General features: G+C 38.0%; 1 protein-coding gene across 2 annotated transcripts in view; it reads left to right on the top strand.

Moving 5' to 3' along the window:
• The window catches only part of LOC122795591 (sialin-like), a 711,524-nt gene that overhangs the window by 204,162 nt on the left and 491,055 nt on the right, over positions 1-16,307 (top strand). For both annotated transcript variants that reach the window (XM_044063849.1, XM_044063858.1), the window contains one exon: positions 1,714-1,800. In XM_044063849.1, coding sequence (XP_043919784.1) covers positions 1,714-1,800 — 87 coding nt within the window. The remainder of the gene's footprint in view (positions 1-1,713; positions 1,801-16,307) is intronic.

Here is a 16,307-nt window from a genome sequence, read left to right as displayed (position 1 = left end):
TTCTCATCCATGCTTTCATTAAGAAGACCCTTGCTGAAGCAATAAGAAATACGTTTTTCTTTGTGTTTTACTTTATTTACTGTTCAGCAACAGCTTAACAAAACACACATATGCAGGACCTATGCACATAGTTACAAATTATGTATGTCCCAGCCAAGCCCTAAAGCTATATTCATTTTTTAAAGAATGTGAAATAAACGGTTCGGGAATGACCACATTTTTTCTAGCATTAGCATTATTATCTTTTTTAGTTTATTAATCCAGATTGTTATAACACATCAAGAATCAATTTCTGCAGAACACGTTTAACACAAACTGTATCTTATTCTTTGTTTTTGTACAAAATTATTTTAAAATAAAATGTAAAATATCAGTTATAAAATATTTAGGATTTGTAGATCCTTGTTTCTGGAACTCCCCCACCCCCAGTTGCCACTGACAGGACTAAGTCTAACAGTCCTAGTGTATTTAATTCTGCTATTCTCTTACCGACTATTGTTGCTGTGCTTCCAAAGGGGTCTTATGTTGTTCTGCTATAGCTGTCTATTCATGTTCCATCTTTCCAAGGTTTCCATTTATCTTGATGGATCTTTGGCTGACCTGGCTGTAGTCCTTTACCCTCTCTCTTTGCAACCTCCCTAAGCATGTTTTTCACTTCTTGTTTGTAAGTAGCACAATAGACTTCCATTTCTTTATAATGCTTTTTTTGCTACCATCATGAGCACAAACATCAGTGTCCTAATCCTCTGTGTTATTTCCTGTTTCAAATCAACCCCAGTCAGGAACAAGAACAGAGAAAGTACAATATTTCTCTTGAACATTTGTTCTAATAGAGACAAACAGAGCCTATAATGTCCAGTTGAAGTCCCTGAGTCCCAAAAAAAACATGGAATCAAGTCACCCTCACCAGCTCTTGGCATCTCCAGCAATAGTCTTTTCCTGGCGGTATATGTTGTACTTGTGGAGGCACCTCCACACAAAAATCTTAAATCTTCTGCTCTTATTTGTATATCTAGTGTGGTGGCAAGTGAGTTCCCATTGTTTCACTGTGATGGTGAATCACAAAAAATACTTTCCAGGCATTATTTGTCTTACTATCGAACTGCTTTGAAGTTGTGTAAATCCTGTCCACCAATCTCCTAATAACGGCAGAGGCGGTTCTACCCTCTTGTAATGAAAGCATCAATGAGATTGTGTGTCTTGTAGCATTAATGGCCCAATCTAGTCCTTACGTGCCACCAACATCAAGCCTTTGTATTCTGATCTGAGAGTTTCTCTCTGGTTTAGTTGCTTCTTCATTTCTGCTCATGTCTTAATCCCCTGTGGTTTCTTGATTTGCTCCCAGAATCTTAACTGTGTCACTTTCACATTCCAGTTCCTGAAGCTTTTTCCTCCTTACTTTCTGTTTGTGAACATCCTGTATGTAACAGAAAATGATTCCAAGAAACAACTTGCTCCTTTTATAAACATAATCAGAGTGCATGACATATTGGCTCTAGTTCTTATAGAACCAATAGGAAATACGTTTGTACCAGTGCTGCTGACGTATTTCATAGAGCTAGTGATACATTTAGTTAATAATTGTTGCTACTGATTTTAAGTGAACTAAAATCCTACTGCAAACTTTGTTTCATATTAGTTTCAAGCCTGAAGCTACACTTTTATGTACAGTTTTAATAATCTGCCTGCTTAAAAGTTGTTTTTCTTTCCTAGGTACACAGTTAGGAACAGTCATCTCCCTTCCACTATCTGGCATCATTTGTTACTATCTTGACTGGACCTATGTGTTCTATATTTTTGGTAAGTTACAAAATATTTGACATGTTTTTCAGTATATTGATCCCCAGTTGTTAGTAGGTTGCCTATTGTAACATAGTTTGGTTTTAAAGTACTCAGAACAATTCAGAAATAATATGACCCTTTGACATATTGTTTGTAACAGTTTTCAGATCGGTCTATAAACTAATTTATTATACAAAGACATGCATTTGGAGTGTTTCTTCCCGGGCCTCCTCTGAAAATTGGCTTAGTTCCAAGTCGGACTTTCCCGGTAAACAAATGTTAAATAAAAAAATAAATAAACATATATTTATGGGAGGGCCTTGACCACAATTGTTCTTTGTCAGTGGGTCCAGGAGAGTTAGGCCATTATCACCAAGGAGTATTGGATTTAGGTTTGAGTTCCTTCATCACGACATAAACATGAAAATAGGCATAATCTAAACAGAACAAATTCAGATGGGTTAAATACATGCTTGTATTTATTTATTTAATCATTCATTCCCTTTCTTACTTGTAAGCTGCTCTGTACTAAATTCACATATGGTGATTATTACACTTTCCCTTCTCCCTACTACTGTAAACATTTAACTGATTATATCTCTTAACTACATATTCCTGCTTAATCCTCATTCTTCCTTATCGTACCACTACATACTAATTTCAACCCAAATGTCAGTCTTTGTCTTCCTTTGTTTTTCTTTGTATTTTTGTCTGCTACAAGTTATACAAATGTACAGGTAATCTCTTATTTTCTCCTCTACTATAGTCACAAATTGTATTATAAAAGGTTAGCTTTAATCATCTGTTACAGCTAATTGTGTATGCAATAGTGTATATGTAACTAAGATGAAAATATTATATACAGTATGGAAAATGTAAATGTACTGTATATTGCCTCTAGGCAGCAGCGGTGGTGCAACGGTTAGTGTTGCCGCTTCACAGCAAGAGGATCTCTGGTTCAATTCTTGGCTGGGGTGCCTTCTGTGCGGAGTCTGTATGTCCTACCATGTGGGTTTCCTCCTGGTGCTCCAGTTTCCTCCCACATCCCAAAGACATGCAGTAGGTGGATTGGACACTCGAAATTGGCCCAAGGTGTGAGTGTGTGCATGTCTGTGTGCCTTCTGTAGAAGGTTGGGTGCCGGGCTAGCAATTCAACACCGTAAAACTCCACTGCCAATCATGAGTAGACAGATGATCCGCTGTGGCTACCCTAACCGGGAAAAGCCGAAAGAAGAAGACTGTATATTGCCTCTGTATGTGAATATTATAACTTCTCTCCCAGGGCCTCCACTGAAAAGGAATATCTATCCCAGTTGTACTTTTCTGGTCAACAAAGATAAAACAAAATAAAATAACTGAAGTAAGACTTGCTTACTTATTTAGCCACACATTAGTTAATTGGTTGGGTAGATTGATATGAAGACCATTTTGAGATATGACCTAAATACAGAGGCAATGCAAACAAATTTTAAACATATTATGAAAGCAGCTCACCACCACACAAGGAAAGAAGCCAGTGATTACCTTTATATTATATTAAAATTATAGTCCAGTCCAGTAGTAGATCCACAATGTAGTCTCACAACAGGTAAAATAAGCACACACTGGATCCAATAAAATCTGGTTAGCAGCAAATGCAAAGCATAAAATGCAGGCTCCTCCTATTATGAAAGCATATATTCTATATATCACATTATAGATACACAACAGATTCTACATAATATGCAGAAAGCAAATGTTGTTTAATAAACTACAAATACAGGAATGTTGTAAGCAGTAGGCAAAAGGCGGAAAACAGAAACCAATCTGTAGTACATAGTAACTTCCCTATGGACATTACTATAGCAATAAGCGATGACGTTGGTGTGGTATATTTAAGATTTATCCACGGTTGGTGTGATTTAATCATGAGGGCATAGCCCGAGTGATTAAATAAAGCCAACCGTGGGTAAATTTCAATATACCACAACCATGGAGTCGGTTATTGCTATTATACAATGACATTATTTACAAAAAAAATACTTTTCTTAAATAATGTCTTTGTATAATGGCGCATTACTGTTCTTCTGTGGCTGGTGGTATATTGTTGCCTTGTTTTTATGTACTGCGCATGGGTATGGGACTTGTGCTCCAACACTTACACAGTACATCAGGGCTGTGAAGAGGTAGCAATGGGGAAAGGAAGATCTCCGTTGCCTCTTCTTCTTTGTTATAATTAAAAAAAAAAAATAAAAAAAGAAGAATCCGGAAGTATTTTTATGTTAGATAGTCGGGACAGACAAGATTAAAGGATAATCAGATAAGTTTTTAAGTTTTGTAGAACGTACCTGATTATCCTTTTGTTTCTGTCTGTGCCATTTCCTGAATGTAAAATGTCTTCCTTTTTCGTTTTGTATGAAAAAAAAAAGTAAAACAAAAAAAAAATACTAGATATACTAACAGGAGAAAGTCTGGCTGACCGGATCTTTTCCCGTTGATATATTCTCGAATTTACAATGGGCACGCTGGTTGGGCTGGCGTGCTCGTTTTTGAATGCTAATGGCCAATCAGTGTATAATATGCATTATTGTATGTTGAGAAGAAAAAAGTGATAGTCCTACTGTAAGTGCAGTATGTAATTCCAATGTAACATCACTGCAGACATTAAGTTAAGACATTAAGCTTGCAGTAGTACAATATATTCAGTATGTAAAATGGATTGAACATAGGTACGTCTATCGATTAGGCTTTAAAGCTGTTTGTGGTGGCTTTAATATGTAATTACCTTCCAGAATCTGTATTAGTATGAATTTAGGTATGCTCAAATGCTGTAAAATAAAGGAGATTTTTTTAAAGAACACCTTCATTGCTTCCAAATAATAATTCCAAAAAATGTAAGCTTCACTTTTACCAGTCTATTTAATTTTAAATATAGGAAGCATACAATACATAATTACTTAATTACTGGTTTTGAACATGCAACATTCTTTAACAATAATTAACATGAAGTTAGGAATAAGGTGTAGTCTATTTTTTGGGAGTAGTGGAAAACATCCTGTTTTAATAAAAAAAAGTAATATCAGTCAGAAAAAGAAAAAAACTAAACACCAAAAGAAAACCTATAACTGTTCAAAATCAGGAAAACGATATACAGTATTTGCATTTTAGTATTATTTCCTTTCTTTGATATTTTTTCACTTTATGTCACTTTTTTCCTATGCTATTAATGACGTTGATTTATTCTCATTTGTGGATGGTAGCCTTTATATTGTAACAATTTAATTAATCAAAAAGATCTTGTTTTAGTTACTTTGGTTATCTGGTTAGGAAGTTTGGATGTTGAAGAAGGCCAGGATTAACAGACATTTAGTACAATGTACAACGTAATTAGCACAGATAGCATCCAGCATGCAGGATATGGGTAATTCAGACAGAAAGATAGGGTGGCCTCCAAAAAAGAAAGCTAGCATCATGTGCATTGTATGCAAATGATTAAATAATTCTATGGAAACAAGGAATGTTATGCAAATGAGTCATATGCATTATGCGATTATGCAAATGCTGACATCAAACATGGCAGCAGGATTCAGAAATCTGTAAAACAGGTGCAACTACTCTGAACTCTGGGGATTTTTGGTTACCAAAATTATTAATTTGCTAGGAGTAGAGCAACTTACTGAACAACATGTATTAGAGGCCACCATTGGAACCAGTGCATGTTGCAGCCATCTGCACATCATAATTGGTGCCATCCGTGCCTAACCTCCTCCCAGCACCTGACAGAAGACCAGATAGTGGATTACATCTGTGTTGACAGGAAAATAAGAGCATGTTGAATTGTGTAGCTCATAAGTGTTATCAAGTGGGATGCATGTAATGTTCATACTGGTAAACACTATGGTATGTATAGCTTTAATAATCCTTGGTACAGGAAGCATTCAGCAGCTAAGAGGAGACATGCTAAGAATACCACAGGCCTCAGTCTGCAATATGTGGAGGAGCATATATGGTTCCCAAAGGACTACAGATGAGAGAGACATCACTGTGCAGGCATTTTATACATTGATCCTTTTCCCTGAGGTCCTAAGAGCCATTGGTTTCACACACATTGCCATCACGGCCAACCTGTTTCAGGATGTCAGATATATCCTGACTGTCTGCTAGTGCTTAATATCCATAACATTTCCATGCATCACCCAGACAATTGCCATGATTCATACATCAAACTGATACCAAAGGTTCTTGCAAGGTAACTTCATGCAGACTCATCTAGTTGGTATGAGCACAAATAGGCATAGTATGCAGGGCAATATACACATATATCATGTAGGCAGGTAACTGGCTGATTATATTGTGAGTGTTGGTTGTTAGAGGTGATGCCAGATATACATCGGAACCATGGCTGATGACCGCTGTCTACAATCCCCTGACAATAATACTGTATATGCAGAAACACTGGCCAGCTGAAGGGACATTTCCATTGTCATGATTCAGCTGGTGGTGCACTGTGGTATTCACAAGAGACTTACAGACAGATATTCATTGTGAGCACCATGTTGCATAAGATAGCTGTGTGGAAACAGCTACAACAACAGGGAAACATCTCATCGGCATCCACCATATCCATGGAAGCAGCAGCCAAGGAATAGGAAGGTCATTTAGAAAATGAACTGGCCATAGCAGTACCCTTTTAGAAGCAGGGGCAGATGCAATACATTGCAGCACTCGCAAAGACTTGGCACCTGGACCACAATTATAAGCTATATGTAACAGTAAATCACAATTATTGGCAATGATATAGACAACACAGTGTAAAATGATGCATGCATTATCACACCCAGGCTATGTATGGTGCAAGGAAGTACATGGATTGACCAAATCATGCATTAGACCTAACCTTATGTGCATGACTTATTGGATAGGCAAAGCACAGTTGTCATTGTTTACATAGGTTGGATGACGCAGTTAAAGTTGGCAGCAATGCTCTCATATGGGCCAGGGTCATGGGATATGGACTTGATAACTATACTCACTGGCATCAGGTTGTGGAAGTCAGGAATCACATTCTCTAGTGGCAGGGTGGAGATGATGTGTTACGAATGTTGGTGACATGGACCATGGTGGCCTGCAGTTTCTGGGCTTGTTGTATTTCATAGCATAGGTAATGTCGAACAACAAGAGTATGTACATTCACCCTGATTAGCTGTCTCATGTTGAGAGCATTAGATTTACTATGTCCTTGACTCAGATGATAACCATGAGTAGGCATAGTGTTATGTCTGACAATGAAAAACAGCCATTCGGAGGACCAAGAAGCCACAAATTCTACAGCTACAGTCACTGGCCACCAAACATATAAATCCAAAGCTTTATTAAACGTCAAGCACTTTTGTCCCTACAAACAGCAAACAGGACTTCTTTAGAACAGCCATACATTTCAACCCCTATTCAGTATATAATAAAATAAACCAATTATCCAGTTAAACCATCATATTCTTAAAGAAACATTCAAATACATCCCCATTCATCTTTATTAAGACAAATAATACAGCATAACACAATAAAATGCAATAAAATATATTTAAATAGTGTATAAAAATCAGTCTAACTATATAAAATGGCAATGGGAAAATTCCTTGTAGAGTCTCAAAAATAAAAACATAAGTACAATAAGAATAAAAATATATCATATAACAAAAAGCTGTCATCCTATTGCTGCCCACCCATATAATTATGTAATCCTATAAATTCCTATAAATAATCATACAACTAAAAAAAAAACAAATATATATAACTATATAAATATATATAGTTATATACATTTTTTTTTCATTCCTACAATTCCAATGCTCTCCTTTTTAAAACAGGGAGTATGGATATATTTTCATTTATGCCTGGAGAATTAACTGCTTTTAACCTAATTTGTCACTGTAACTCTTTTGATTCTAATTCCAATTCCCACCAACCACCTCTTAGGTTAAAGGGTACTACCTCAAGTATACCAAACTTAAATCTTGCAAAACCTTGACATTCTAAAGTATGTCTAAATAACGCATTATTCATATTCTCTTTGTTTAGAGCATATATGTGTTCATAAATTATCTTCCTTCATTGTCTTTTGGTTTTACCCACATAATAATGACCACAGCTGTCGCAAACCAAAATGTAAACAATACTCCTAGTATTGCAATTCCCCTTTTTAACTTAATCTCAAAGGGTATTCCTTGAAGAATAAGATTTTGTTCTTGTAAAATATGGGAACACTGCTTACAAATTCCACAACATGTTGTACCATCAATGCAATAAAGGTTCTTATAAAACTGCTCAAAAAGAAACTTACAATTTCTACCAGTTTTGTAAACAAACTGTAGTTCAACACCAATAAAATCCATAATTTCAGGGTTCCCCTAAAAAGAACCCAATTCTTGGCTTTGATGTCCTTAATTTGCTTAGCACCAGATCCATATGGGATCACCATCCCTCTATTAAACATCTGTGTATCATTTATTCTGTTATCACCATTATTCAGACTGCTATTATCACCTAAGAGGGACTAATACTTAATACCCCAAACAGTCCTTACTTCATTACATATATCCTGTACTAACAGTTTTAGATATCCTCTTTCAAGGCACAGCTTTGCTATTTTGCAAATTTCAGCATCAAAAATTTCCAAATCAAAACACATCCTAGCAGCTCTCACAAACTGCCCTTTAAGGATATTCCTTTTCATGAATCTAGGATGATTACTATGGAAATCTAAATAACTGTTGGAAAAAGTCTTCTTCCTATACACTTTAGTTGCAAATGTTCCATTTACTTTATCCTTAAACAATGTTACATCCAGGTAATAATCAATAACATCATCTGAAAATTTGGAAGTAAACTTAAAATATGGTGTAATATTATTCAAATAATTTAAAAACAAATCTGATTGCTCTAATTTATCTTTCCACAAAATAAATATATCATCCAAAAAGAGAAAGTATGTGACCCAGTGCTCAGAAAATTCATAATTAAAAAAAACCTAGATTCCCAGGCATATAAAACCAAATGTGCAAATATGGGTTCACTTCTTGCACCCATCGCTACTCCCTTCAATTGTTTAAAATAAACTCCCTCAATTGTAAAATAATTATTATCTAATATTAACTCCATAGCAAATATAATAAAGTTAATCAATGTATCATTCAAACTTGGCAAACTTCTTATGGCCTCATAAAATAAACTCAACCCCTCCTGATGGAGAATAGATGTAAATAAATCTATAACATCTGCAATCGAAAAACTGCGTTTATCATTATACCAACTTCTATTAATTTTTGATAAAAAAATCTCATGCATCTGTTAATAAATAATTTATTGGTGCAACTGAATTCTTAAGAAATCTATCTATAAAAACCCCTAATGAATAAGTAGGTCCATTCTGTACCGATATAATCACCCTAAATGGAGGTTGGGCAACATTTTATGAATTTTAGGGAGTCCAAATGCAGTTGGAATAAGTGGATGGTCTAATTTAAAAAAATCAAAAACTTCCTCAGAAATCACCGTCTGAAAAGGTGCATCCTGTAATAAGAGTTGGATCTTCTGATGGGCCAAGAATACTTCATTCGTTGACACTTCTTGATACTTATCTGTATTTTAAAAGGTCTCAAATAGTTGCTTCACGTAATCTATCTTACCAAACAAAACAACCCCCCTTGTCTGGTTTCATTACTCTAACCTCATCATTACTTCTTAATTCATCCATTAAGTTAAACTCATCTTTTGATAAATTGAAAAATCTGTTCTTCTTATTAGCATTTTACTATGAATATATGTCGGAAGAACAAGCCCTTCCAAATGCTGACAACATAGGGTGAAGTGGGGAGGTTAAAACAACTCTTTTTCTTAAGTAAATCCCTTGAACCAATCACAACATTATTTATCTGGTCTTTAAAAAATAATTGTAAATTCAACCTCCTGGTGAAAAGCTTAAGTTCCATAAGTACATCAACCACACTCACTCTAAAAGAAGGCACAAACTTAAAGCCTAAAGCCTTTGTTAAGAAGGGAAAATATGTTTTATCAACTTTTACATCACTATAATTAAAAATATTAAAACTTTGATACTTTACTGTATTCCCTTCACAAATTAACTCCAAATCATCTGACACACTATTACTCTGTTGACTCAATTGTTGTATTCTCTCCTCATCCTCCTCCCTCTGCCTTTTCCTCACTTGGGGCATGGGATTGGAGTAAAAAATTCCTCGGCTTATTCCTATTTTCTATCCTTTCAGACCTCCTTAAGGGTGGGTCGTTAACATCATAATCTGCTGAACTGCTACTGTGTACATTCAAAGAATAGCAATCCTGCTCACAATTATAACTCCTTTCATTATGATCCCTATTACTTATCTTGTACTGGCTCATTCAAATTATTGTAATAGGGCATGTATGGGCAGTCTATTCCAGAGTATAGGGAGTCTCTGGGTCAGGAACCTATACCTCCAGCATGTTTTGTTTATTATGATGACAAGGTTTAGATCCCTGGAGCATGTGGCTCTAAGCGATTGGGATTTCTTTAAATGGAGCATGTCCAACAGCTCAGGGTTTGACATGGCCTTGTATGTTAAGCTGAGATCACCTCTGAGTAGAAGATATGCCACAGAGTATAGCTGGAGTTTTTTTAGATGGTCAGCATAGGGCATCTGCTTTAGGCCTGTGATTTGTTTAGTGAGATATTTATCTGGCCTTTCCAGGTGTTGCAGTTGTCTTGTGAGGTACATACCAAATGGGGCATTGTACTCTATAATGGGTCTAATGAGGGATGAGTACAGTGGGACAATGACCTCCTTTTTTCTGGATTTCAACCCCCCCCCCAAGCTTTTAACCTATTCAGAAGCTTATACAGTCTTAGGCCTTTAGGGATCCATATATTTTTAATGCTTTCATTCAAGCACAAGTTGTCACACTGTAACCCTTGTACCTTGAGGACTTTCAATTCAAGATCGTTCATTTTTTTCTATGTCGGGTCAAGTTATTCAAACTGTGAGTAGAAAAACTGATTTCAGTCCTAATCCAATCATGAAAATTAAAGTTCTCATTATTAGCTCATTCTAAATCACTTGCACACTGATTCACTTTATAGCTGGATCCATTCTGTACTGTGTGTAATGGAATAACATCAGAAATATCCCCCTGATTGGCCAATCTCATAGTGCTATGTCTACTTACTGGAGATATTAGTGGCACAGAACTACAGGAATGGGAGAGTGTAACCTGGTGAAGTGCTCCAGGTCTGGAGTCAGAGAAGTGTCAGTGGCATGAATGTTAATCTGGCCACATCACATAGTACTGGCTCTCTGGATAGAGATTGGCCACACCAGATAGTGTTAGCTGTGTGGATAGAGTTGACAGTGAGGCTTCCTTATTACAATTTTGTATCATCTGTGTATTGTTGGCCTGTGACTGACCACTTGTATCCTGAGCCTCCCATGACCATGGATAACATGGCCTGTAGAGGCAGACTAGAGAAAAGTTACCACATATCTTATGTACGCAGCAGTAGATCTAGTGTTAGCCACATGTGACATGAGTAGCACCATCTCTTTTCTGTCCCTTTACTCCAAGTGACTGTGGAGATGCTACATGTCATTCTGCAGGCAATTCAAGTATTGCACATTGTCATGTAGGCCTTGTAGCATGCTCACCATGTCCACACTGTTGTGGGTAGCGGCTGTCTGTTCCTGGATTCCTAACATACACATCTTGCTGACTAATGCTAAGTGTCGAACCTAGGTCAGGGACATATCTGGAGTACTGAAGCTCTGCCGACCATCATGCCTCTCCTCTATAGAGTGTACATGTACATCAGAGACAATGGGTTTCTTGTGGTTCACTTATGAATTCTGGGATGGGGACTCTTGTATAGCCTCCGTAGTTCTGGCAAATATGGGACATCTACCAAACACTGGTGAGGCTGGTGGTTTGGCCTGTCCTTTCACTGCCTCCTCATATATGAGGAGGTGTGTGAATGAGTAATCCAGTGCTAGTATTGTTATCACTGCCACTGTGTCATCAAACTGTAGCCAGTGCACACTGCCCTCATCATAAGTCAAAGATGATCTGTTGGCATCTGGCATGTGATGTCCAGTTGTACTGGACTTCCTACCAGTACATATAGAAACAAGCATAAATATAAGATACCTACAGCAGAACTCAAACACACACATAAATACCATCATGGCAATCATACTTGTAGAAGACACCGTCTGTGACTAGCTTGTGAACATCCATATACATTGCAGCTACAGAACAGAAGTAAATGGAAGACAGATATGCAAAAGCCTCTTGCAGAATAAGTCGTACCTCAGGTACAGCATACAGTACAATATAGAAATACTACCATTATTACTAACCTGATGCTTTCCCTACAGACAGTCATGCAGTCATTGTCAGCACAGCTCCCACACCAACTCCTCACCCCCAAGTCCAGACAGGGACACTAGAAACTCTTCCATCTCAATGAGCTGCTTCTGTGTTGGTGGACCACTTCCTGGGGTGGACATGTCCTTTGCTATTCCTTGTGAGTTGTTCTCATCATTCAATATCAGATCAATTGCCCTTCACTCTACCTGCTGTAGAGACCTGTTATAGCATCTCATAGCACTAATGTCTACCCTGCACTGTTTTCTGTCACATCTGGTCCTGACAAACCTTTCCTGTGTTACCGTTGGTCAGGAGATGCATTCCATGTGTGCAGAGAGCCTGCTATAGCATGTTTGCTCTCTGGACTTCTCCAACCTTTGCATCTCTCATGGGCCCATGGCAAAATGTGTTCAGCTGTGCATTACACATTTCAGTTAGTGTGTGCCCATGGCTGTTTGTGGATGTTCCCTATGAATATGGGTTGTCTCTTCCTCATTTTATGATCACATATTAATGACTGTGTGTGCATGTCAGTTTGTGGCTGACACATATGTATGTAGGCTGCCCCTACCCCCATTTGATGGCCACTTACTTGCACTTTGTTGGGCTGTGACCAGTCCTTCTTTTCCCATGCAAACTACAACAAAGGGTATATTTGCCACACTGGAGACAGAGGTGCTACTGCAAGTCCTATGCACACATGGCAGGTATATCCTTGACAGGAGCAAAGCAGAGAAGGCCTTCTGTAACAATGTGTTACAGGGACTATTGTAGGACATAAATGCAATGAGTTTGCATAATAGGACAGTAATATATGTACATCACAAGATCACCAACATTATATTGCATGATATGACTAATATACAGGAAATTACCAGAGAGAGAGGGGGAGGTAGACCACAGGATGTGCCCACCAACACAGAGTTGTCGCTCATAGATGGAGGAATATCTATTTGGAGAATGTAAGAGAACCCTCATACCTAGTGTCCTGGATATGGAACCTGGGCTAGATATGGAAACTGCATGCGAGTCTAAAAGGAATGCAGCAAGTTGGTACTGGCATGTTCCTTTACTTTAGAACAGTGACCCAGCTAGTGTGAGTGGTTGAGTCAACAGAGCACATATGCATATCTATGTTCTAGGGACATCAGGACTGGAACATAGTCAGTCTACACCACATGGAATGTATACACCCATAGGCTATGTATAGTACTGACATGTAGTAGTTTGTGTGCCACATGGTGGTGGGAGTGGAACCTATGATACAACATTGCCACAGTTATGTTATCTGTATGCTGTCATAGGTTCACTGGTAGAGGCTCCAGCACAACACAAGACAGAACATGCCTGGTATCAGTGGGTAACTGGTGGCTGATGATATTGGCACCACATACATGGCATATTCTGATGATGCAGTGGTACTGTTGTCAATACTAAAATGGAGTGCGTGCTCATCTTTCCCACTGCTGAAATAACAGCAAAGGGACAAGAAGAACTTCCAACATCCCTGCTTTTAGTGCTGGACATTCTGCCCATATTAGTGCCAACCATGTTACATAGGAAGTCACCACCACAGATGTCATCAGTGAAAAGCAGTGCCACTGAGATTCATGCACTCACCATTACTGAGAGATATGTCATTGGCCATTGCCACCTTGACTTCAGGATATTCTTGTGGCCTGGGTGTCACCTTGGCATAAGTCAGTAGATGTGCAGGTAAGTGATCAAGGCACAGATGGCTACTAATAACAGCATGTCAGCAGTGTTAAACATGTTGTGTGGCCTGCATGAGGAACGGCAATGGCTGCAGGTTCTGCAGGATATCCTACAATGCATGCAGAGTGACAAACCACATAGGGACCTAAAGCAGATATTCCCAGTGTAAGCAGTGATGTCCAACTTGACAAACACAGGTACCTCCATGAAGGTGCTATCAAATGCCCATCTTGGTGGTGCAGTGGGGTGGATGGATGGTACATGGCCACAAGCCAGGCTTACCCAGATGGCATACAGTATTCCAGAGACAGTATTGCTGTCCCCATTGTTAATGGCTGTCATTTCCCCTAGGCGTGGACACTCCAAAGGCTGTGAATGATGCTCTACTGTCTGTACTATGGAACACCCCACTGGGCCAGCCACTCAGAGTCTCACATTCCTATGCCATCTGACTCCCCTATTGCCCTACTGAATGCAATGTTTACCAATAGCTATTCAAAGGGTAATGAACATTGTTCTACTGTCTCCTCACAAGAGGGCCATAGCTGGGTTCCGATACATGATATTGAAGTGATACCACATCCATCTGACAGGATGCCTCCAGTCCTGATTCCACAGGGCCACATTGTATGGTGTAATTAATAACCAACTAACTAACTAACTAAATAAATAAGTAAATACGTTTTTATTTTAAGAGGCTACTGTGAGGAAAAGATTCAGAATATTATAGAAACTGTTATAAGTGTATACGTGATTTTTAACTAGAGCTAGTGTGATGTATTTTTTAAGGACTTGAATCCTGTTATCTTTGTTCTGGAATATAATCATTAGGGAGTTAAATAGGAATGTTATACATAAGAACTGAGATATTTTGTTAAGTTATGTTTCACTTGCATCTGTAGTGAGATTATTTTAGGATCACATTTAGGAAACAGCTTCCATGGAGAAGGAGATGCAGGCCTGTCTATAACCCAGCTGATCCATGTTTGACTGGCAGTCCTGGATTCAACAAATTGGCTGTGGAGAGACAGAGTGAGAGAGAGAGAGAGAGAGAGATAGAAAGAAAGAGAAAAAGAGAAACATGGCAAGGTGGAGCTTGCTTGTCTCTGTCTGGTGGGTAGATTATGGGGACACGCCTAAACTGTGCACTTCATGTTAAATCCTTGGTGGAGTCTAAAATTTACTGACAATGCTTTTCCTTCAAGGAAGAAAGATGACTGTGAGGATACCTCTTGCAGAAGCAGGAGACACAACTGTCATGTGCGCCCACTATATGTCATTTTCTGGAACACTGCAGCATGGATAATGGGGACGTGGTAGGCCCTAAGGCTCCAGTCCATTTCCCCATGCAGGGTGACAGCACCAGTCCTGCTGCTGAGCAAGGAATGAATGAGCAAACAGTTGTTGCCTGCTAAGGAGAATGGGTTCCCAATTTGAATTGGGAGAAGCAGGAGTGAGGCTTAATTGTCAATGGAGATTGAAGATCCCCCCCAAAAAAATTAGAAGTGCAAAAATGAAAAATGAAAGATTTGTTGGATTGTAACAGTTTCAGTTTTACTGAAGATAAAGTACAAAGAATGAAAATGGAAATATTTGTAAATCTTCCATTTCAGCCTTTTGCTGACTCTCTCCCTCCCAGTGACAAGCCATGCTGTGCAACCGCCACCTAGTTGCCTGGAAATTAATTATAAATATTTTTAAAACAGTTGTAATGTCACACTGTTTCCGCCTTTTAAGTCATATGTAGTCAGGTATATTTCAAGTGCAGCATGCTAACATCAGTGAATTAATTCTTTTACGTCACAGTTATAGATGACATAGCCTAAGTTCTGTTTTTGTTTAATTTTTCAATATTAAACTAAAAAATGGACTCTGAGTATGAATATTCAGAGACCAAAGTACAATAGACATGGATTGCCTGTGATGGGTAGTAGAACTAGGATGGAACAGTTACTGCAAACATGATGAAACCGTAGAAAGCAATGAAATGAGAATGTAGCACTAGCCTGGTGGAGAAGAACGTCATTTATAAGGGGTTTACACTGAAATAATGAATAATATATCATAGGCAACAGTAATTAGGAGTTTGTAGTTGTCAGGTGATTTATAAACTGTACTGTTAGGTGAACTGCAAACAAACAAAAAGAACATAGTCATACAGAGTCTGTGCTGGTAATATTTTATTCACAAATTAAAAGATAAGCGCTTTTTTTTTTTGTTTCAAAAACTTCATCAGATAAAAAATGTAATCAACCCAAAACTTATATAATAAAGTTAGAATCCTATGGCGACCCAACCTCCAGCAAGCCATCCAATCAAACCTGACCAACCAATCATGTGATGGCCAAGCCCCCCCAAAAAAGAGGTGACATTAATTCATCAATTAAACCATCTTAATATCTGTAGATCAGAAC

The sequence above is a fragment of the Protopterus annectens genome, chromosome 1.part0, assembly GCF_019279795.1.
Source record: "Protopterus annectens isolate FY-2018-M chromosome 1.part0, PAN1.0, whole genome shotgun sequence".
In the NCBI taxonomy this organism is placed as follows: domain Eukaryota; kingdom Metazoa; phylum Chordata; order Ceratodontiformes; family Protopteridae; genus Protopterus; species Protopterus annectens.
Note: the sequence above shows the minus strand (reverse complement) of the source record. Positions and strands in the feature narration are given on the sequence as shown.